Source organism: Biomphalaria glabrata, chromosome 4, assembly GCF_947242115.1.
Source record: "Biomphalaria glabrata chromosome 4, xgBioGlab47.1, whole genome shotgun sequence".
Lineage (NCBI taxonomy): Eukaryota > Metazoa > Mollusca > Gastropoda > Planorbidae > Biomphalaria > Biomphalaria glabrata.
The window spans coordinates 50,523,530-50,549,121 of NC_074714.1; the positions used below are offsets into that span (position 1 = coordinate 50,523,530).

Consider the following 25,592-nt stretch of genomic DNA (forward strand, 5'->3'; position numbering starts at 1 on the left):
CAAGTTCGAAGAAATATTATGGTTAAACTCCTGTAATATTGGCATTTTGGTGGTCCTACATATAATGTCTACAAAAACTACATTTTCATTTATATCTATAAATTCTTCAGCGATTACATGTTTACATTCGACTAGACTCACTAGAGTAACAGCATTAGTCAAATGAGTAAGTATAGAGACACTAAATGACAGAAGACCAAAACGTTAGGGCTACAATGAATACAGAAAACACTGAACCACAGCTTACAAATTCAACCCAAACAACCTTATAAAATACCCAGAAAAACACAAATATAAAAACACATTTCTTATTCCATATGCTGAGACAAAATGTCCTTTCTTCCCTAATGCCATTAGTGCATGAAATGGGTTCGTGATTCAGCCGCGAAAACTAATGATTTAATCTGTTTTAAGTCTCTAACTAACACGCATGACTAGATTGATACATGAACGTAATTATCTTATCTTTGAAGGAAGTCACCAGGCTGAAACTGTTCTAGTCTCTGGATTGTTCAAATCTAGCTCCAAGAGAACATCAATAAACAAAACTCGACAGTTAAATAGCATTAAATCTTGTTTGTGACTCCTCCCTAGTCCTCCAGCCATTGATAAACATCTGTACAAAATACACTTATGGGGATGTTACAGACATACACGGGAGAAATAGTAAATACTCGTCTGATCCAAACTTACATTTAAAGACACTAATAACATAACTTACACCTGAAAGACACTGATATCATTACTTACACCTGAAAGACACTGATATCATTACTTACATCTGAAGACACTGATATCATTACTTACATCTGAAGACACTGATATCATTACTTACATCTGAAGACACTGATATCGTAACTTACATCTGAAAACACTGATATCGTAACTTACATCTGAAAACACTGATATCGTAACTTACATCTGAAGACACTGATATCGTAACTTACATCTGAAGACACTGATATCGTAACTTACATCTGAAAACACTGATATCGTAACTTACATCTGAAGACACTGATATCGTAACTTACATCTGAAGACACTGATATCGTAACTTACATCTGAAGACACTGATATCGTAACTTACATCTGAATACACTGATATCGTAACTTACATCTGAAGACACTGATATCGTAACTTACATCTGAAGACACTGATATCGTAACTTACATCTGAAGACACTGATATCCTAACTTACATCTGAAGACACTGATATCCTAACTTACATCTGAAGACACTGATTTCCCAATTTACCTCTAAAGACACTGATATCCTAACTTGCATATGAAGACACTGATATCCTAACTTACATTTGAAGACACTGATATCCTAATTTACATCTGAAGACACTGAAACTATAACTTACATCTGAAAGACACTGATACTATAACTTACATCTGAAAGACACTGATATTGTAACTTACATCTCAAGACACTGGTATCCTAATTTACATCTGAAGACACTGATACTATAACTTACAACTGAAAGACACTGATACTAAAATTTACATCTGAAGACACTGATACTATAACTTACATCTGAAAGACACTGATACAATAACTTACATCTGAAAGACACTGATACTATAACTTACATCTGAAGATAAACTGAGAAGTTCTGTGTAACAAGTTGACATAACCGAGGACTGACGTCTGGAGCACTGGATGATCGCCAGTTCCTGGAAACAAGAAATGATATCGTCTTCGTTTTTTTTTAAAGAGGCAATACTAACATGAGAATACTAACATGAGAATACTAACATGAGAATACTAACATGAGAAACATAGATGTAGATAGAAGGGGAAGGGTTAAGGCGTGTTTCCTGAATGATAAACTCTCTTTAAGTTTTGTTTCGTTTCTTTTACCATTCCTCCTAATAGCTTCCACATTTTTTATGGTTTCAAAAAGTATGCCGTAAGCTGGGTAGTACGGTAGTACCTGGACACTAGACAGGTATTTCAGAAATGGCTTAAATGATTTTTCTAGAAATTTGACAGTTGATTTATGTCTTTAATTACAAAATTACCAGCTAATTGTTCACACAGTGAAAACTCTTGTTTGACCGTTTGTTGTTTCTCGGTCGTTGTTTTTTTTTTTTTTGCTCCAACATCTAGCTCAACTAAACCGATCGTACCGTTGTAGATCTAGGAGTATTCAATTCTTGATGAAATAATTCAGAAATAAACAGACTTCTTTTAAAACACACTCAAACTCAGTTAAATATAAATTTTTATTTATAATTACGTACGGGCCCGACATAAAACATATAGAAATAGATTTACATAGAAACACAATTGAAGGGATAATTAAACAAATACAAGTACACGTCTTTTCGGTCTACCTTCTCTTGCTAATCTCCCCTTCAACTTACACGCAAGTCATTTATCCTCTTGAATTACGCAAGTCCACCGCGTGGTTTCATCAGATAGACCTACACAACCAAAACAACCGCCCTGCTTTCCTAACTTCATTAACACGCACATACAATCCATAACACCGTTTTAAGTTTTCAAAATATAATCATCTTAAAATTAAATTTAGCTATCTGTTAACGTGTTTGTAGTGGGTATTCCCGCATTCGACTCAAATGTAATTTTGTATTCAGTAAAGAGTTGAATATATATATATATATATAAAACATTGCTTAACCATAATGCACCCCTAATAAATACTGTGAATTTATGCACTGAAAAAATACGCTCAGAAATAGTTTTCGGACAAAACAAATTTACCTTCAGTCCAAAGTTATTTAAATTAGACCTACTGACTAATTAGTACCGATACATTTTTTGTGCATGCCTTGATGGATTGTAACAAATAGAGATATCTTTCTTTGTAAAGCTCTCTCTCTCTCCTAGTAGTCAGTTTAGAGTTCAGAGGTCAACGCTGTAGAAGAGTCCAAAAAACGAACAAATTTGGGGGCAAATCCATTTGGATTGGTAGATTGTGAGTGCTGGAAACGACCTTGAACTTGTTTTAATTCTTATATTACGCTCCAGAATCATCTTCTGGTCGATTGTTTCCCCTCGGATATTGATCAGCATTATTTTTTGTTGGTGAATAAAGTTTATGGGTGAAAGCGTGCGAATGTTAAATTCAGTGAAGCTCAAACTACGATCCGCGGGCCACATTCGGTCCGTAAGCGTGAGGCGGTGCTATACCTTCTTTAAACTTCTGGAAGTGTGTCATAAGCCTCGTTGTGAAGGCAGTGTGTTGTAAGAAGGACAGTGTTGAAAAATAGAATAACATAAGTGGATTAACCATCAATACTATCAAACAATTGGAACTAACAGTTGACAGGGAAAGCAAAGTTTTAATTAAAAAAATGACAACCTACCCCGAAAAAGTGACCACGGTGTAAGTGACATTTGACTTTCACTTGACCTGTGATTTCATCCTGTACTGCCACCAAAACTGATAGCAACATCAACAAAAACAAACATAAGGATAATAGTGGAGATTTTCATTCATGTCGGATAAACTATAAATAACTTTTTTAGGTGTATCCGGTGTACTAAATAAAGTGTTGATAAGCTAGGCTTTTTTTTAAAAGGTATGGTCATTTGTGTGCACTTTTGGATATATTATATGATCATTTGTGTGCACTTTTAGATATATTATATGGTCATTTGTGTCCACTTTTAGATATATTATATGGTCATTTGTGTGCACTTTTGGATATATTATATGATCATTTGTGTGCACTTTTAGATATATTATATGGTCATTTGTGTGCACTTTTAGATATATTATATGGTCATTTGTGTGCACTTTTGGATATATTATATGGTCATTTGTGTGCACTTTTAGATATATTATATGATCATTTTTGTGCACTTTTGGATATATTATATGATCATTTGTGTGCACTTTTAGATATATTATATGGTCATTTGTGTGCACTTTTGGATATATTATATGATCATTTGTGTGCACTTTTAGATATATTATATGGTCATTTGTGTGCACTTTTGGATATATTATATGATCATTTGTGTGCACTTTTAGATATATTATATGGTCATTTGTGTGCACTTTTGGATATATTATATGGTCATTTGTGTGCACTTTTAGATATATTATATGGTCATTTGTGTGCACTTTTGGATATATTATATGGTCATTTGTGTGCACTTTTGGATATATTATATGGTCATTTGTGTGCACTTTTAGATATATTATATGGTCATTTGTGTGCACTTTTGGATATATTATATGGTCATTTGTGTGCACTTTTGGATATATTATATGGTCATTTGTGTGCACTTTTGGATATATTATATGGTCATTTGTGTGCACTTTTAGATATATTATATGGTCATTTGTGTGCACTTTTGGATATATTATATGGTCATTTGTGTGCACTTTTGGATATATTATATGGTCATTTGTGTGCACTTTTAGATATATTATATGGTCATTTGTGTGCACTTTTGGATATATTATATGGTCATTTGTGTGCACTTTTGGATATATTATATGGTCATTTGTGTGCACTTTTAGATATATTATATGGTCATTTGTGTGCACTTTTAGATGTATAATATGGTCATTTGTGTGCACTTTTAGATATATTATATGGTCATTTGTGTGCACTTTTAGATATATTATATGGTCATTTGTGTGCACTTTTGGATATATTATATGGTCATTTGTGTGCACTTTTGGATATATTATATGGTCATTTGTGTGCACTTTTAGATATTATGTGATCATTTGTGTGCACTTTTGGATATATTATATGGTCATTTGTGTGCACTTTTAGATATATTATATGATCATTTGTGTGCACTTTTAGATATATTATATGGTCATTTGTGTGCACTTTTAGATATATTATATGGTCATTTGTGTGCACTTTTGGATATATTATATGATCATTTGTGTGCACTTTTAGATATATTATATGGTCATTTGTGTGCACTTTTAGATATATTATATGGTCATTTGTGTGCACTTTTGGATATATTATATGGTCATTTATGTGCACTTTTAGATATATTATATGATCATTTGTGTGCACTTTTGGATATATTATATGATCATTTGTGTGCACTTTTAGATATATTATATGGTCATTTGTGTGCACTTTTGGATATATTATATGATCATTTGTGTGCACTTTTAGATATATTATATGGTCATTTGTGTGCACTTTTGGATATATTATATGATCATTTGTGTGCACTTTTAGATATATTATATGGTCATTTGTGTGCACTTTTGGATATATTATATGGTCATTTGTGTGCACTTTTAGATATATTATATGGTCATTTGTGTGCACTTTTGGATATATTATATGGTCATTTGTGTGCACTTTTGGATATATTATATGGTCATTTGTGTGCACTTTTAGATATATTATATGGTCATTTGTGTGCACTTTTGGATATATTATATGGTCATTTGTGTGCACTTTTGGATATATTATATGGTCATTTGTGTGCACTTTTGGATATATTATATGGTCATTTGTGTGCACTTTTAGATATATTATATGGTCATTTGTGTGCACTTTTGGATATATTATATGGTCATTTGTGTGCACTTTTGGATATATTATATGGTCATTTGTGTGCACTTTTAGATATATTATATGGTCATTTGTTTTCACTTTTGGATATATTATATGGTCATTTGTGTGCACTTTTGGATATATTATATGGTCATTTGTGTGCACTTTTAGATATATTATATGGTCATTTGTGTGCACTTTTAGATATATTATATGGTCATTTGTGTGCACTTTTAGATATATTATATGATCATTTGTGTGCACTTTTAGATATATTATATGGTCATTTGTGTGCACTTTTAGATATATTATATGGTCATTTGTGTGCACTTTTGGATATATTATATGATCATTTGTGTGCACTTTTAGATATATTATATGGTCATTTGTGTGCACTTTTAGATATTATATGGTCATTTGTGTGCATTTTTAGATATATTATATGATCATTTGTGTGCACTTTTGGATATATTATATGGTCATTTGTGTGCACTTTTAGATATATTATATGATCATTTGTGTGCACTTTTGGATATATTATATGATCATTTGTGTGCACTTTTAGATATATTATATGGTCATTTGTGTGCACTTTTAGATATTATATGGTCATTTGTGTGCATTTTTAGATATATTATATGATCATTTGTGTGCACTTTTGGATATATTATATGGTCATTTGTGTGCACTTTTAGATATATTATATGATCATTTGTGTGCACTTTTAGATATATTATATGATCATTTGTGTGCACTTTTAGATATATTATATGGTCATTTGTGTGCACTTTTAAATATTATATGGTCATTTGTGTGCATTTTTAGATATATTATATGATCATTTGTGTGCACTTTTGGATATATTATATGGTCATTTGTGTGCACTTTTAGATATATTATATGATCATTTGTGTGTACTTTTAGATATATTATATGGTCATTTGTGTGCACTTTTAGATATATTATATGGTCATTTGTGTGCACTTTTAGATATATTATATGGTCATTTGTGTGCACTTTTAGATATATTATATGGTCATTGGTGTGCACTTTTGGATATATTATATGATCTTTTGTGTGCACTTTTAGATATATTATATGATCATTGGTGTGCACTTTTGGATATATTATATGATCTTTTGTGTGCACTTTTAGATATATTATATGATCATTTGTGTGCACTTTTAGATATATTATATGGTCATTGGTGTGCACTTTTAGATATATGGTCATTTGTGTGCACTTTTAGCACTTCAGAACAAAACGTAAGCACTTCTATTTGTAGCACAAAATCATTTCAATATGAAGAAAACATTAGACTTTCCTTCCAGGACATCTTATCTTATCTTATATAATACAGACGTTACTTCAAAAAAGAAGATGATCACGTCCAACGCGTCATTCATTTAGTCATGCATATTAACCAATGACTTAGATTCTGCCAAGTCACTGGTTTTCCTGGCTAGCTCAGGCAACCCATTCCATGCTCTAATAGCGCTAGGGAAGAAAGAGCATTTGTACAAATTTGTCCTAGCATATGGGACGAGGAATGTGCCTTTATCTTTGTGTCTTTCAGCGTATTTTTATTAAATTCAGTGTTTTATGTATAATTGCTACTTTACTTTTAAGCCTTCTATCCTGAAGGCTTTCTAAATTTATGAAAAGGGGAAAATGGGATGTTGGATATTTACACGTTAAACAAAACATTGTCAAAGACGCTAAAATTGACGTCAGTGTTGCAAACTAAATAAAAAGCTGCAAACGAAGAGCTTTAAAAATTTGACTCTGCGGTGCTAAAAAATGCACAGAAATATTCATTTAACCATGATTTAACTTTTTATTTAAAAAAAAACAATAGCCATTCAACACATCTTTTAATTTGTACGCCGGATACACCAAAAATCTTTCTATTTACTTGCATGAAAATCTCCAAGAATTGTGCATGTAATAATTATAGATTAGTGCATTCTTTAACAAAATTTACACTTCGAATTATAGTTTAATTTTTTTGAAAATCTAGTTGGCAACATTTTGGGTTTAATTTTGCGTCCTTGACATTGTTTTAGTTTATCGTGAAGATCTCCAGTTTTGTTTGTGACATGAAACCAATTTTAAAACTCAAACTCATCTGGTAAATACAGAGAGCAACGTAACCATAATTGATTGCAAATACCCCAATCGCACAGAAATACATTTTTTATTTAAAAATAAAATAATGCACAAACTGTAGTTACGTTGTACTCAGTAGCAAGTTCTAGACCAGCTCAAATTCCACTGTGCATATCTCAAATGTGTATTTAAAAAAAAATTAAAGTCACTAAAAAGCTAAGCTAGATGAAGCAGCTAACACTGTACGTGCATACGCTAAGCTAGATGAAGTAGCTAACACTGTATGTCCTTAATGATAAGCCAGATGAAGCAGCTAACACTGTATGCCCATATGCTAAGCTAGATGAAGCAGCTAAAACACTGTATGCCCATATGCTAAGCTAGATGAAGCAGCCAACACTGTATGTCCACATGCTAAGCTAGATGAAGCAGCTAACACTGTGTGTCCACATGCTAAGCTAGATGAAGCAGCTAACACTGTATGTCCACATGCTAAGCTAGAAGAAGCAGCTAACACTGTGTGTCCATATGCTAAGCTAGATGAAGCAGCTAACACTGTATGCCCATATGCTAAGCTAGATGAAGCAGCTAACACTGTGTGTCCACATGCTAAGCTAGATGAAGCAGCTAACACTGTGTGTCCACATGCTAAGCTAGAAGAAGCAGCTAATACTGTATGTCCATATGCTAAGCTAGATGAAGCAGCTAACACTGTGTATCCATATGCTAAGCTAGATGAAGCAGCTAACACTGTATGCCCATATGCTAAGCTAGATGAAGCAGCTAACACTGTGTGTCCATATGCTAAGCTAGATGAAGCAGCTTAGCCCACATTAAGACTTACCTTGACCAGACAGCACAAAGTAAAAGGCTTCAGGAATTCTTCCTTGTAGTACAATAACTTTGTTGGGCTCAAAACTAGAAACATTGAGAGAGAGCTTACCAAGAAGTATTTTCATTTCGTTTTTCTTAGCAACAAAAAAAAACAAACAACTTATGCTAATAATAAAAATGTAATTCCCCTTTCAGATCTTGCAATCTATAGGGGAGATGATGTAAAGGTCATCTGTTTCTGTGACCCATGGTTAACTAGGGTGTCATGTGGCCAGCACAACAACCAATCGTATTTAAGCTACTTTACCCAACTTATGTCAGGTACCCGTTAGAGCTGGGTGAATTCAGAGTCGCCCCTTAAGATCCCGAAATTAAAAATCCCAGTATACACCAGGGTTTGAACCCGGTTAGGAAGCAAAACACTCAGCCACCACGCCTCCACGATAAAAATGTGAAGATTCTTAATTTACGGCGTGGTCACTTGGTAGTAAGCTCGGCTGCTGTACCGAGTTCCTTGAGTTCGAATATGGTAAATGTTGTTGTTTTTTATTAGAGATAAATGGTTAAACATTCATACTAAAACACAGACGAATAGTACACTTTTTATCGAGTAATTTTACCATTGAATAGTTCCGAACTTGGCCAGATATTGTTGCATTCGTATAGGATACTCTGCTATTGTTCTGATACCTCGTAGTCCAATCATAGCCTTAGAAAGACATTGTTAGACAATTGCATACGTCGATAATACTAATAGATATTCTAAAAATACATACATAGATAATGCTATACTAAATAGTATCCTAGTGAGAATAACAAAGATAAAGGTACGCTAAATGGTATCGTAGTTGGACATATGGGCATAATGTTAAGATGTTATGTTAATTCATTTCCTATGTAAGTATTTTCCCATTTCATTAAAATATACACCATTACTAAATATGTATTAATTTAATGACGATGTGATGATTTCAAATTGGACTTTATTTTTAATGACCACGTCAGACTGTTGGTATTTGAGATATAGATATGTCTGTATGGTGTTAACAGAGCCACAAAGCAACGTGCACAGTTGGCGACATGAACTTAAGAGAGGGAGGATCTAGTGAGCTTAGGGGGGAAAGTTTCATATGGTGGAGGAGGCACTCGGCGCCGCAAATAACATCCGCCGATTTATTGGAGCTGTCATCTTGATGCAGTGGGTGCCCTCGCACTGCGGCGTGAGGGTCAAATGCCTTGGCTGATGGTCTAGCGAGAGAAGGAGCACTGGCCGTGCCCATTTTCGAGGCCCCAAGTACGTTTCAACAGGCTACGACTGTCATACGAAAGTGGGTACATGGAAAATGGTAAAATCCTGGGATGAATCCGAAACTGCCAGGGGGAGTCTGGCAGTACATGCTCCGAAACGACCCGTGGTGGAGGCTAAAATGGTGGGAGCAGTCGATAATAGCGCAGTGGCGTACGGGACACTTCCCCATTGGTGCATACTTTGTCCGGTTCCGCCCAATTATGATGCCCGTTGTCGTCACTGCGGAGAGTCAGAAGAAACGGTGGTGCACGTCTTGCAAGAGGATGAGACATATCCAATGGTCAACTACATCTGTATGGAGGCTATGAGGCACTACGTCGCACAGCAGAGTTCATTACCAGGGCACTACGGGAGACCTAGGTCTCCCTGCCTTGTCACCAATCGGAGTTCATCTCAGTGAGCTTTAGAGAAGGAAGAATATAATAAGATTTGAAGAGGGGTAATGTTGAAAACTTTAATGAGAGAAACTTTAATGAGCTTTAAAGAGGGAGAATTTAATAAACTTTAAAGAGAGAGAATCTGGTGAACTTTAAAGAGGAAGAATCTGGTGAACTTTAAAGAGGGAGAATCTGGTGAACTTTAAAGAGAGAATCTGGTGAACTTTAAAGAGGAAGAATCTGGTGAACTTTAAAGAGGGAGAATCTGGTGAACTTTAAAGAGAGAGAATCTAATTAACTTTAAAGAGGGAGAATCTAATAAACTTTAAAGAGAGAGAATCTGGTGAACTTTAAAGAGAGAGAATCTAATAAACTTTAAAGAGAGAGAATCTGGTGAACTTTAAAGAGGGAGAATCTGGTGAACTTTAAAGAGAGAGAATCTGGTGAACTTTAAAGAGGGAGAATCTGGTGAACTTTAAAGAGGGAGAATCTGGTGAACTTTAAAGAGAGAGAATCTGGTGAACTTTAAAGAGGGAGAATCTAATAAACTTTAAAGAGAGAGAATCTGGTGAACTTTAAAGAGAGAGAATCTAATAAACTTTAAAGAGAGAGAATCTGGTGAACTTTAAAGAGGGAGAATCTGGTGAACTTTAAAGAGAGAGAATCTGGTGAACTTTAAAGAGGGAGAATCTGGTGAACTTTAAAGAGGGAGAATCTGGTGAACTTTAAAGAGAGAGAATCTGGTGAACTTTAAAGAGGGAGAATCTAATAAACTTTAAAGAGAGAGAATCTGGTGAACTTTAAAGAGAGAGAATCTGGTGAACTTTAAAGAGAGAGAATCTGGTGAACTTTAAAGAGAGAGAATCTGGTGAACTTTAAAGAGAGAGAATCTAATAAACTTTAAAGAGAGAGAATCTGGTGAACTTTAAAGAGAGAGAATCTGGTGAACTTTAAAGAGGAAGAATCTGGTGAACTTTAAAGAGGGAGAATCTGGTGAACTTTAAAGAGAGAGAATCTGGTGAACTTTAAAGAGGGAGAATCTGGTGAACTTTAAAGAGAGAGAATCTGGTGAACTTTAAAGAGAGAGAATCTGGTGAACTTTAAAGAGGGAGAATCTGGTGAACTTTAAAGAGAGAGAATCTAATTAGCTTTAAAGAGGGAGAATCTAATAAACTTTAAAGAGAGAGAATCTGGTGAACTTTAAAGAGAGAGAATCTGGTGAACTTTAAAGAGAGAGAATCTAATAAACTTTAAAGAGAGAGAATCTGGTGAACTTTAAAGAGAGAGAATCTGGTGAACTTTAAAGAGGGAGAATCTGGTGAACTTTAAAGAGAGAGAATCTGGTTAACATTAACTTTAAAGAGGGAGAATCTAATGAACTTTAAAGAGGAAGAATCTAATGAACTTTAAAGAGGGAGAATCTGGTGAACTTTAAAGGGGGAGAATCTAATGAACTTCAAAGAGGGAGAATCTAATGAACTTTAAAGAGGAAGAATCTGGTGAACTTTAAAGGGGGAGAATCTAATGAACTTTAAAGAGGAAGAATCTAATGAACTTTAAAGAGGAAGAATCTAATGAACTTTAAAGAGGGAGAATCTAATGAACTTTAAAGAGGAAGAATCTAATGAACTTTAAAGGGGGAGAATCTAATGAACTTTAAAGAGGGAGAATCTAATGAACTTTAAAGAGGAAGAATCTAATGAACTTTAAAGAGGGAGAATCTAATGAACTTTAAAGAGGGAGAATCTAATGAACTTTAAAGAGGGGGAATCTAATGAACTTTAAAGAGGGAGAATCTAATGAACTTTAAAGAGGGGGAATCTAATAAACTTTAAAGAGGGGGAATCTAATGAACTTTAAAGAGGGAGAACCTAATAAACTTTAAAGAGGGAGAATCTAATGAACTTTAAAGGGGGGAATCTAATGAACTTGAAAGGGGGAGAATCTAATAAACTGTAGACATGAAAACAGACTTATAAATTATAAGCTTCACTAATTACTTGGTTGCCTATATATTTTAATCTCTTCCTTTAAAGTGTTTAATTATCTCAAACACCTACACACACTCTTCCTAAAATAGTTTTCCCCACTTTTGTGTGTGTGTATGTGAGTTTAATAACGTTTCTAACAATACACTGATACTATAATGACATTTGCTATAAGCGGTTATAATACAGCTTACACAATAAATATCATCATCAGTTCTTTGATCTGATGGTAATGTTAAAATCCGTCTAACTTCCTGGGTAGTTCTCATCTGAAACAAAAACAAATCTGATATTAATTATAAGATCTATTTGTAGTCAACTATCAAATTAAGTAGAAAATAAAATCTGCAATCTTTTATGTTAAATATTGGCTATCCAGTTACAATATCCGTTTCGAGGCACTCGTTATATTTATTTTTTCAGCATAGTATAATATAGGCCTATGTCTCTTAAGACTTGAAATATATCTCGTGGTGTATATCTGAAAGGCAAATGTCATCGAATCCATGAACCAAGAACAGTGCAGTATATCATGTGGCCACTGGGACCCATATAAGACCTACATTTTTTGCTACATTTCAAGCAAAAGAAGCCATTGTCTTTCGAGTGCTATTTACATTCTTTTTTTTTTTTTGATGTCTCTTCGTATTGAATATATCACTACTATATGTTTTACAATTTTCAACATAAATTTAAAGTTTGTTTCCCTCCAGCCTTAATCATTATATATATATATATATATATATATATATATATATATATATATTAGAAAGACATCCATGACTATTTATAAACTATACACAATATATAAAGAGATATAACTGCTCATGATACGTTTATGCGAAGATAACTTTTTTTTAAAGACACATGTTGAAGAGAACTGACGATTTAAAGAAGCAAGTGATTTAAGTAGGCAAGAACGAAAACCTTTAGCAAGAAAAAGTTGGCTAGAAAGGGGAAGGCAAAAATGTTGACAGGAAAAAGTAGGCGAGAAAAATAAGTAGGTAAGAAATAAGTAATAAAGTAGACAAGAAAAAGTATATACAAAAAAGTTGGCAAGAAAAAAGTAGGCAAGCAAAAAAAAAGTGTTTTTTTATAGCTTTTATAAAGCGCAAATTTCATGCTTATAGCCTGCTCAGAGCGCTTTGGTCCAATCTCATTTGTTGACCATTTGCTGCCTTTAGGCGCTCAGTAAACAGAACTCTGCTCGAGTCGGACGTCGAACCTCCAGCTTTCTTGATAGGCAGCCAAGCCATGTTCGAGCGTACTTAGCCTCTCGGCCACACATCCCAAGAAATAAAAAGTAAGCTAAACAAGAAACAAAAGTAGGCAAGAAAACAGAAAACAACAGACAAAAAAAAACAAAGTAATAAAAACAACAACAAAAAAAAAAAAACATAAGAAAAAAAAAGAGAAAGCAAAAAAAAAAAAAAAGCAGGCAAAAAAAAAAAGCAGGCAAAAAAAATAAATAAAAAGCAGGCAAAAAAAAAAAAAAAGCAGGCAAAAAAAAAAAGCAGGCAAAAAAAAAAAGGTAATAAACGAAAGTGGACAGGATCTATGAACACACCTGTCTGTTTGCCTTGTAATAGCTGGCGTCAAAGAGCATTCTGTTATGTTCGTCCACCTCTGGCCCTTTCTTGGACAATGTGAACTGTGCATACAGAGGGTTAGACGGGTCTGTTCTAAAAAAGACCGACAGTGTCAAGGTCAGTACACACACAAACAGATATATAATTGACATTTATAAGAGACATCCAATTACTGAAAGATGTGTTAATCTGCTTACGTCATTTGCTCCATGACGTGTTTCTGAAGTCTGCTGAGTACACCTCTGATCATCACCCAGACACCCAGCTTACGCCACATTTTCTGTAACATCCAGACATTGGACTTAAAAAAAAATACAAATTCAAAAAAACTAAATGTTAAAAATTGGAAGTAGAAACAATCCAGGGGCGTCGTGGCTGGATGGTAAAGTGCTTGGGTTCAAATCTCCATGAGCTACAGAAACAGATGACCTTTACAACATCTGTTATAATAGTTACAAGGATCATAAGGTCTGAAAGAGGTCATTTACTTTATTTTTACTTCGGGATCTTTGGGTGCCTCTGAGTCCACCCAGCTCTAATGGGTGCCTGACATTAGTTGGGGAAAAGTAAAGGCGGTTGGTCTTTGTGCTGGCCACATGACACCCTCGTAGGCCACAGAAACAGATGACCTTTATATCACCTGCCCTATAGACAGGGCCGGTCCTAGCAATTGCGGGGCCCTATTGGGAAACTGATTGCGCGGGGCCTAGTCTGTGTGGGAATAAGGATAAGTGAAAATTAAGATTTTGTATAAGAAAAAAAAATTCGACTTTACTAAGTTAAAAATTGCGATCTGTACTTAACGAACCTTGTAACCAATGGCATATTTATATGCTAGTGACTATAAAAGTAAATAAAGTATTGGAACTTCCGATTGAGGTATCAATTCGCCCTATTATTACATGAAAGCTGACAATGCCTTTTTTCCTTTTATCACACAGAGGATTGGCGTTTTCCGCAACTAATGACACCCACAAATGACAATTTTGTCTATTTTTCTGGAGATTTTAAAGAGTTTTCAGGAGATTTTAATAAATTCAGGAGATTTCCAGGAGTTTTTCGTATATATTTTGCAATTTAATAATTACACCCTGAATTAGCGCGGGGCCAATGAAAGCGCGGGGCCCACTGCGACTGCATAGGCTGCAGTGGCCTAAGACCAGCCCTGCCTATAGACTACAGGTCTGAAATCGGAATTTTTACTTAAAAACAATAAAAGGTCAAACAATTGCAAGTAAAAAATAACAACTGTTTATTATTTTGACTACTATACATGTTCATTTTGAGAGCGAAGACCTATCCTAGATGGTTTAGATTTGTTAGAATTTAGAACTATAGATGATATAGGTCAGTGCTTCCCAAACATTTTCTGTAACGGAACACTTTGCACATTCGTAAAATTTAGCGAAACTCGGATTATTTCTTATTCGTTTAAATAAAATAACAACAATGGTTAGACCGTATTCTAAATTTAACCATACTATTTTAGTTATTTTCAATTTGGCAATGTAATCGTTGAACGATTGTCTTGTCATTATTGTAAATTTCGCATGTAACGTTAAAAAGCACTGGGGTATGAACGTAAACCTAGTATGCTATGCTATTGTACAAATGTTTCCTCTAATTAGCCTCTAATCATGTATTGTTTTTCGTAATGCACAATTGTAAAACAAATTTCCTAGCGGATAATAAAGATTATTATTACTATTATGTGAAAAACGAACTGATATGCATTCTCTGGCACCGTCAGGGTCGAGCTTCGTTAGAGCGTGACCTCCGTGACCCCAATGTCGAAGGCGCCGGTTAGAGAGAAAAAAAATTCATTGTGGTCTCCCTTTGAACAGTGTTCACTGAGAAATTTTCTGGTGATGTGGCAGCTCTGCAGCAGTACCGCCCTCTGACAGGCAACGAGGATGTTCCTAGGAATGTTAAGGGCCTTGAAGGTGTCTGTGAGGTCAGTTGTTATTATCCCCTCGGTTGATATAAAAATTGGGGTATATGGTTATTTTGGACAATTTCCATAGACGCTTAATCTCCAAGCCTAGGTTCACATATTTTCTTTGTTTTTCTATCTCAGTTTTTCTTAAATTATGAGAAAGTGGTACGGCGATATCGATAATGGTATCAGTTTTTTTCTTTTTTATCGATGAACAGCAGATCCGGGCGATTGAAATCTACCGTTTTGTCGGTCAGAATAGGCCTATCCCAGTACAGCAGATGTTCAACAGACTCGAGAACCTCTTGTGGAGAGTATTTATAATAAGGAGGAGTGTCCTTACCGATCAATTTGTACGTCAAAGCCAGGTGTTGGTGTATTAACTTTGCAACTTGGTTATGGCGACCTAGGTAGGCTGATTCTGATAGGGCTGGACATCCTGCCATAATGTGTTCAATCGCCTCGCCCACATTTCCGCATTTCGGCATTTGTCGACAACATTGAGTTTCAGGATATACTTCTCGTAATTTTTGTCCTGATTACTCTGTCCTGTATTGCTGTAACAAAGCCTTCTGTTTCAGGGTAGAGATGACCTGCTTTGAGCCATGTTAAGGAAGCAACCTTGTCGATGTTGTCCTCATGTAATGAAGCCGGAAATTTTATTAGTATTATTATTATTATTATAGATGAACATATTAAAATAGTCTGGCATTGTGACTGTAAAGATATTCTTTAGGCCTATATTAGAAATATTATTAATAAGCTGAATTGTAATATCTGGTGTGGGGTCAAGCCTATTTCTATACTTTTACTTTTTTATTTTTGCTTTAGTGTTAGTTTGTTGTTTGTTTGTTGTTGTTTTGTTTTTTTACTTTTGTTGTTACATAATAATAATTAAAAAATCGCACAAATAATTTGTAGGGAATGGAAGTAAAATAACGACCATAATCCTCATCAAACTCTATTCGAGTGAGGGCGTGAAAGGTTCAAATACTCCCTTGTAAAAGCCCTGGAAAGTAGGCTACTTCTGCTGTTAATGCGTAGTGCATGTATGTCACCATACAGGTCTAGAAATTAGGGACAGTGCCCACCGACCTTGACCTCCTCGTGGTGTCCTCTGATAACTGGAGTAAGTTCCCCCTCTTACTCTCGGGGTGTTCAGAAAAGCGGCTAATGTTGCAAGAGCTTCCGACTCCCTGTGGCTGACTCTCACGTTCGAATGGTGCAGAGCTAATTGGATTAGCTAATTAGTTACCTACAATGCTGATGCTCATCTTAAGGCCCTGTTGGCTATTGGTCACTATTTGAGTTTTTTTCGGCATTAATATGCATATCATATCTTATCTTATCTTATCTTATATAATACAGACGTTACTTCAAAAAAAGATGATGATTACGTCCTACGCGTCATACATTCAGTCATGCATATTAACCAATGACTTAAATTCTGCCAAGTCACTGGTTTTCCTGGCTAGCTCAGGCAACCCATTCCATGTTCTAATAGTACTAAGGAAGAAGGGGTATTTGTAATAATGTGTCCTAGCATATGGGATGCGGAAGTCTTGTCAATGCGCATCACCAAGTCAGCTAGTTCCTCTTCTGTCCCTGTTTGGCCATCTATAACATCCACGAAGCGCAAGTCAGTAATTCTTCCTTCAATGCTTAAAATACCTTCATTGCCTTGGGGGCATATTCCAATATCCTTTCAAGGAAAATATTGAAAAAGAGTTGGTGAGAGTAGGCGGCTTACTCCGACGGTGGTTTTAAACCAGTTCTTAATGTTATTGTTGAAGTACACCGCACTAGTGGCAGACTTGTAGAGGTTCTGGATTACTTTTTGTTTTTTATTTATGTTGTACTTTTCCATTGTCGCCCAGAGTGCCTCACGCCATACACTGTCGAAAGATTTCTTGAAATCAATAAAGACTTGGAAAATATTCACTTGGTATTAGAGGTATTTCTCACAGAGTATTCTGAGGTTTAGGATTTGTTCTGTTGTGTGCGACCTTGTCTAAAACCCGCTTGTTCTTCTGATATAATTTTGTTGTCACCGACAATGTATTAACTGTACAAAGTTTCAACTTAGACACACTTTAAAATTAATAAAATATCCGTCAATGATAATAGATCAGAAGCTTAGAAATTCAGGTCTTCTTCTATTGAAAACCTTATATATGCACAGCAGACAGGCATACACTCTTTTAAAGTAATAGATTATCCGTCAATGATAACAGATCAGATGCTTAGAGATTCAGGTCTTCTTATTTGAAAACATTAATCTTAGAAGAATCTAGCAATTCGCACCCAGAATAAAGATGTATACATTTTGAGTTACATGTATGCAAAGTGTTTGTTTCTAAGCCATAGTAAATAAGTGCTTGAATTCTATTAATGACGAAAAAAATTGATACTGTAGGTTTATGCCTGCCGGACATATGGTAATTCTAAATCTCGGATAGTAGACTTTGACGTTGTTGTAATTGTTCTGATCAAAGCTCATTAAGACGCCTTTCTTACCTTCACGTTAATCAATAAAGCAATTCGCTGGTGTTTCGCCGATAGTTTCCCCTTCATCGTCAGCACCGATCCAAGGGAGGCTACTCTACGCGTTCCTTGTATTTGATTTCTTACGAGGGGTGCGCTGTCTGTTGTCTTCCTTGTTGATCTATGTTGTTCATTTTGCTGGAATCAAATGTGAATGGTATATCTAATTAACCTTTAATAATTGTACTTGCCAACTAGTTATCTTCTTATATATTACAGACGTTACTTAAAAAAGAAGATAATTACTTCCGACGCATTTCATGTGTCAATCTAGTCATGCATGTTAATCTATGACTTAAACTGCTATTTATTAGAGCTATAATCATATAATAATCTGCTAAGAAATCTAAGAAAGAAAAATAAAGAGTATTATTAACTAGCCAGACATAGCCCGCGGCCTGCGAGGGACTTAGTTTGGGTATTACGAATCTATTTATTGGAATTAGATCTATGTCAAACATGGCGAATAATCCTTTCAGATTTTAAAAAAAAATTTTGCCACGAAAATAAAAGTAGATGTGAAAATGGGTTTATCCGTTCAGCCGACATATTCGTATCAAATCTAAAATACTGTGAAAACGGATTTACCCAATTTTTTTTTACAAAGTTTGTCTCTATTAATAGAAATACATTTATTTTTGGGGTCCCCCTGTTGTGGGAGGGAAATTAAACATAGGCCTACACTACAGTCTCCGCCATGATCTAAGGAATATGTATGCCAAGTGTTATCAAGATTTTTCTAACGGTTTTGATTTCTATGCGGGACATAGGCTACATGCATACATACATACTCATTACATTCTACTTTATATATTATAGATATTATGTATATTATTATTGTAGAACTGGTGGAAAAATTCATTAGGTCAAAGAGAGAATTTTCCTTTAAATGAATACCCGGTATATTGCTTTTTTTTTTTTTAGGGTGTGGTAAGGGGTGCTGAGAAACAGAGGATGGTTTTGGAAAAATTAGTGTTTTTTTTTTTCTAGTATTAATAAACTTAGAGCTGTTTGAGACGCACGCAATGGAAGCATTTTATAGGTAATGATGGGCTAAAGACCATTACCACTTCCAGCGTTAACAACCTTGCGGCATGCGTCTCAAACAGCCTCTGACAACCAGTCCAACTCCTGGCCTTCACGTGTGTTCAGATACTGAGCCTGGCGGAACCGTTACCACAGACAGGAGAAGGGGCAAAGGCGAGTAACCAGTAAGCTTCGGGAAGGAGGGGCTCGTTAGCCTTGATCCAAACCTCCGCTGCCTTGCGGATATACCCAAACGCGGGAAAGGCTTCGGGAAACAACCCTGAGGAAAAATCAGGAGCTGGTGACCCTTAGGCAGATTGTGGCACACCGTGCTACACCCTGGCAGAGCCTGCGGCGCTACTGATCCCAAACAGTATCGGATATTCCGTTCCTTTGGTCTCATCAGCTGCGCGGAGAGGGGAGGGGGGGAAACTGCTGTGTGGGCGACAACGTTCCGACCATAAACAATGCCCAGGCTTTCATCTCTATTTGTGGACGGGAGTGTCTGTCCAAAATAGGGCTCCACAGCCACAAAAGGAAGTGTGCGAGATGAACCATAGTCGTTCTACGACTGAAGGAGGCCAACAATAAACTGAAGTTTTTAAAAAAAGTTATATAATACCAGGCTTAGCCCTACATTAATATACTCGGTATCTCTTTTTATCTCTATTTAATCGATTGAAATGATTAGAACTAAACTATAAGCCAGCGGTTCTCAACCTTTTAAGCTCGGCGACCCCTTTTTACAATCCCCCACTCTGCAGCGACCACCCCCCGACACACACATACAGCATTAGAAGAGTAGGCAATAACAATCTATAGTTTCGATGGTCTTAAGCGACCCCTGGCAAATGGTCAATCGACCCCCAATGGAGTCGCGACCCACAGGTTGAGAACCCCTGGTATAAGCCTACGCAGAAATGAGTTTACCGTGGTTGGTTGGTCGTCCGCTCCTTTTCTTTTCATCAGTTTGAGAACACCTAAGGTCGTATCATGCAATGAGTGTGTGGGTTTTTTAGGATTTTTCAAATCATTTGCTGACAGAGATCTGTGGACGAATAGAGAATATAAAAAAAAAATACTTTTAAAAAAAGCCCATATTAAAAGTTATTGTATCAATTAGTTTGGACAAGTCATGTAAATGTGTAATTAAATGTGTAATAGATCTAGACTAACTATGATAAATCTGTGCGATTACAACTATTTTTACTGATTTTTTAGCGCAAGTTCATGCTTTTAGCTTTCTCAGTACACTACGATCATATCACTAGTCTGGATCAGTTGAGAAAGGGGAGAGGGGTAAAGGGGGTATCTGTGTAAATGTTACCGTGATCGCTTTTTCAATGGGTAAAAAAAAAAAACCCGTGTTCAGGGCTCAAGCCTCCTCACGGGGAATAATTCAACTTATACTTTTTTTTTAGATTGCCTTTATATGTCAATGTTTGAAGTAAAATGTTTTCCCGCAGTTTTACTTACTTCTATCGTGAATCTCATTTGTTTTTTAACTAAAGATAAATATCACGAAACCAAACTAGAACCCAAGAATTAGCTACATCGACACTGTACAGATTAAAACTAACCTGTAAGCTCCAAGTCTTCCTTGGCTGCTCAGAACTCTTGAAGAGCTTTGTGAGCTGTCAGTGTGCTGACTTACACTTTCACCAAGCATTCTCAACCTCGTCTGTTTTCCTTCTGGACCAAAAACAAGCACAATATTGTGTTACATGCGCTTTTTATTTTCGCACAGTAAACCTACATAGTGAAGCGTTCTAGTCACAATCCAAAAAGCCACTAACCTGCCAACTCCATCAAGAAAAGCGCACTTACTATCAGTCAATGTCATTTTAATCTATCTAATCACAGAACGAGCCGTCGTTCTGGGTTGAATGTTTAGTCATTAAACACATGTCTGTATTGCAATTTTTTAAATTTCTTTGATCTATGTGGGCAATAATTGAAACTCATTTTAAGGGGATGTGATTGCCATATATAATTATCCGGTTTACACACAAAGCGTCTTTATAATGTTTAATAGTTTCTTAATAAGGAAATAGACATTTCCTCATACGCTAAATATCACAAGACGGCCATCTTATCTTGTTGCAAGAAGTCTCGTACAATGTAAAACTCCGACAGTAGTGGGAGGATCACTTCCGGTAGAAACAAAACTGGTTGGCTTTCAAATAATTACTAAATTATATCGATTGATAAAATAGTGTTAAAAAAATGTATGTCCACACTGTATTCGATAACGACAGCATTCTTTTTCATTGTGTTTATATTGCAGATATATAATCGATGTTGTGATTTCTGATCATTATCGGTTCATTATTCAATCAATTCGAAAATAATAATGGCCGCCTCGAGAAACGCAAAATTTCTTCTTGTTTTAAACGAGTAATTTAAGGAAAAAAGGAAAATGGCTGGGGTCCCGGTGCACGCGGTCTCTGGCCTCGAGTCTGATACCCCGCCAAACAGAACAGTGTACACTGTTCTCATTCAGGCCGGTGAAAGGGAGTTCTTGTTCACTTTTTCTGCCTAGAGTTCCAACTCTACCTGACAGTTTCAAGAAGAAGGAAAAAACGAGTAATTGTACGCGTTGTTATGTGGCTACACTCGATCTTTTATTTACAAGAAGGAATTTCCAACTATCCTTAAGTCCAGTGTTTCCCAAACTGTATTCCATGGAACCCTAGTGTTCCGCGAGGCCTGAAATGGTGTTCCACGAACTACTGGAATAATTAAGGAGTAGGCCACCACGTAAATTAATCTCTCCAAAAAAAAAAAAATAAGCAAAGTGTTCCGCTAAATACCCAGAACGTGCGAAGTGTTCCGCTAAATACTCAGAATGTGTAAAGTGTTCCGTTAAGGAAACAAGTTTGGGAATCACTGCTTTAGTCTATATTTGAAGATATATCGTAAAGTATTTGATGTGTCTTTATATGCATGCGTTGTAAATATAAAGTAAAGTAAAGTATGCCTTTCAGACCTTGCGATCTATAAAGTAGATGATGTAAAGATCATCTGTTTCTGTGGCCGACGGTTAACTAGGGTGTCATGTGGCCAACACAACGACCAACCGCTTTACTTTCCCCCAACTAATGTCAGGTATCCTTAAGAGTCGGGTGGACTTTCTGTTGTATTCCCGAAATTAAAAGTCCCAGTCTACACCGAGAATTTAAACCCGGCGTCCTTAGGTTCGGAAGCCAAGCGCTTTACCACTTGGCCACCGCGCCACGGTTGTAAACTTATCATATAGTATAATTATAATTTATTCTAGAATGAGTCGTAAAATTAAATTTATAACTGACCAGAAAATGAAAGAATAGAGACAAACCGGTGGATGTCCTCGTGGCTGTATCTTGAATAGAACTAACTTACAGACCATAGCGGGCTTGTTCTTATCTCTCGTCGTCTCAACATGTTAGCCCTGGATCCAAGGTCTTGTAAATAATTTACTGTTACCTCTCGTGTCCAACACGCTTCATGTTGTTTCAGGGGTCTAAGAAGTGAACATGTAACCCAGGTGGGGGAGGGCGCCAGGGGGGGGAGGAGGACTTTTTTCTGGTTCATCGATCTTTCGTAAGGGTGAGATGAGGGAGGGCTGGGGGTGACCACCTTGACCAGCTGTGTTATCTACGTGTACTTAATTAGTTCTTCAATGGTCACTATGTTAGCTTGGCGCGTAAGTGTTTTCAAGTCAGGTTTGAGAGGCTTTCTAGATTAGTGGTTCCAGCACTGGTTTTAACATTCGCCCATTGTAAGTAGGTTCCCTTGGCTCTGATCCACATTCACAGACGTTCCTAAAACATCAATGGCGTAATAATTGACCTACGTTTTAAACTCTTCAGTTAGGCTACCTCTCCATTTGAAGGCAATCTTTGTTTTCTGAGCGCCACAAAGACAGCGTATAAGAGTTAATCAAGAAGTAAAATATCAATCAAGGTGAAGGAGAGAGACAGTTTAATACATTATTCTCTCGTCTATTATTAAAGTTGCAAATACACCTATACTAAGATAATAAGGAAATAAAGAATAAAAAATAGATAAAGAAATAATATATTTCTGTCTCTTTTTTGCTTTCTTTTTTTATTTCCGCAACAGAAAATAAAACTTCTTTAACCCTCTGAAATCTGAACGCTCAGGGAAAGGGCTGTAATCTACATTTTGGGAGAACCTTTGTTGGCCAAGAAAAAACTTGATGGGTTCCACTTGTCTCCCCTTGTTTGCAATACTATAGAGACGAGCCAATTGAGAAAAGAAGCTTTACGCTGCAGATCCAAAATATCTTAACCTAGGGCTGATCTTTGGGACCAGATATTTGTGGACCGAAAGCGGGACGCATGTTGATCGTGGAATATTTAAAAAAAACAACTAACTTTGCTCAATTTTCCCAAGTGATGGTGCTTTCTAAATTATATAGATCTGCGTCAACAGAATATTAATATTTAAAAAAAGAACAAAAAAGGTAAACGGTAAAATTTAAAATTGGTCCTACATTGCTCCGTCTCAGTTGTGCCGATGATGGTCTGTAATGGTTACCCAGGATGGAAAATTGTTCCGTTCGAACCAACTGAAAGCGTTAACGTTGTCGAATTGGCCACTTCTGTCGCTACTACATATTTGTACAAAGATTATATCAACTCACTCTGTCTTATGTCTGTCTATCTGTCTGTCTGGTTAAAAATGTGTAGACGTTATTTCTACAATACTCATTCACGGATCAAGTTAAAACTTCGCAAAATTATTCATGGGCATAGACAAGACATAAATCAATATAAAAAAAAAGTAACCAATCAGACAATTAATTACTGGTAATTAATTATTTCGTTTGATACTAACTAGGGAAACTAATACTTCAGTATTCACATATATGGCTAAATTTGTTGGGTTTAGTCCCCCTATATTACTGTTAACTCTATTTCTCCCTCACACATTATCCGATCAAGATGGTAATTACAACAATTATTTATTGTACCTAACAAAACATGAATTAAAAAAAACATTCAATTAGTCAATTAATTATTGGTCATATTTTTTTGTCTCATATCGAATAAGGGAAATAGCTTGTACATTATTGATAGATATAGCTTTAAGGACGGAGTTTTTCCCCTTTAGATAAGTTTTGTTTTTTACGAAAAGGATTTTTTTACACTAGTCGACCGGCGGCGTATGCTACGCCGCTATTTTGCAGGGCCGGCCATAGGCGTCTGCAACCTATGCGACCGCAGTGGGCCCCACACTTTCATAGGACCCGTACTTTTATAGGGCCCACTCTAATTCAAGGTGTAGAAATTATTAAATTAAACCATTTTTATAACTTAAAAGAGATTTCCCTCGCCCTCCTGTCGATTTACCAGGAGCACTTTCATAGTCCCGCACTTTCATAGGATCCGCGCTTTTATAAGACCCGCACTTTCATAGGACCTGTGCTTATTCAAGGTGCATAAATTAATTAATTAAACCATTTTATAACTTAAAACAGATTTCCCGCGCCCAGGAGCTCCTGGAAATCTCACGAAATCGCAAAATATACGAAAAAGTAGGGAAGCGGATAATAAGTAAAATTTAAGTTTGTATTAGAAAATAAATTCGTCTATGCATTTTATTCATTCTTTACTACGTTCAGAAGTACTTTACGAGCCTTGCGTGTAGCGAAGTCATACAGTATATCATAATAATTCTGTTTCCTACATAGATCCCGCTCAATAGCAAGCATTACCAAATGTTTCAATCTATCTTCGAGAATTGTTGACCTCAAGTAATTTTTCATTAGTTTGAGGCGCGAGAAGCTTCTTTCACCAGATTCACAATTACGGGTATTGCATTATACCGTTCGCACGCAGGATTGGCGTTTTCCATTTTGAATGTCACCCCAAAATGACAATTTTTTGTCTATATATTTCAGGAATTTTTTTTTTTTTTTTTTTGAGTTTTCAGGATTTCCAGGACTTTTTCGTATATTTAGCTATTTCATGAGAATTCCAGGAACACCTGGTAAATCAGGATGCCGTGGAAAATCTGCTATAAAATGGTTTAATTTAATAATTTATACCTAGAATCAGCGCGGTGGGTCCTTGAAAGTGCGGGGCCCACTACGGTCGCATAGGTTGCATTGGCCTAAGGCCGGCCCTGTAAAATAACGGCGTATGCTACGCCGTATTTCGACTAGTATTAAATATTTCGATATTGAGTTGTGAAGCCAAATATCGTATGACTATAACTTATCTGTTGTGGGATGGCGTGCTGTTGAAAGGGGTGGGGGGGGGGGGCTTACTTAGACTAAGACAAGCTGTCTCCACAAATATCTGTCATTTGCCTCCCACCTGGTGTCCACTGTTCTGAGGTCCTCTATGAAGG

The 25,592-nt window shown here is 35.9% G+C and overlaps 1 protein-coding gene across 4 annotated transcripts in view; it reads right to left on the bottom strand.

The window, feature by feature from the left end:
* LOC106077032 (uncharacterized) overlaps positions 1–22,697 on the bottom strand; it is a 34,235-nt gene extending 11,538 nt beyond the window's left edge. Inside the window, exons 1-11 of one of the 4 annotated variants that reach the window (XM_056025272.1) lie at positions 22,570–22,697; positions 20,813–20,924; positions 20,163–20,280; positions 18,180–18,344; positions 13,924–14,006; positions 13,705–13,819; positions 12,332–12,406; positions 9,084–9,172; positions 8,474–8,547; positions 3,340–3,416; positions 1,597–1,680 (exon numbers count right to left, since the gene is read on the bottom strand). In XM_056025272.1, coding sequence (XP_055881247.1) covers positions 1,597–1,680; positions 3,340–3,416; positions 8,474–8,547; positions 9,084–9,172; positions 12,332–12,406; positions 13,705–13,819; positions 13,924–14,006; positions 18,180–18,344; positions 20,163–20,280; positions 20,813–20,901 — 969 coding nt within the window. In that variant the 5' untranslated portion in view covers positions 20,902–20,924; positions 22,570–22,697. Of the gene's footprint in view, positions 1–1,596; positions 1,681–3,339; positions 3,417–8,473; positions 8,548–9,083; positions 9,173–12,331; positions 12,407–13,704; positions 13,820–13,923; positions 14,007–18,179; positions 18,345–20,162; positions 20,281–20,812; positions 20,963–22,543 lie in introns of those variants that run through there. The other 3 variants (XM_056025271.1, XM_056025273.1, XM_056025274.1) reach the window with 3 other exon arrangements.
* Positions 22,698–25,592: the final 2,895 nt, after the last annotated feature.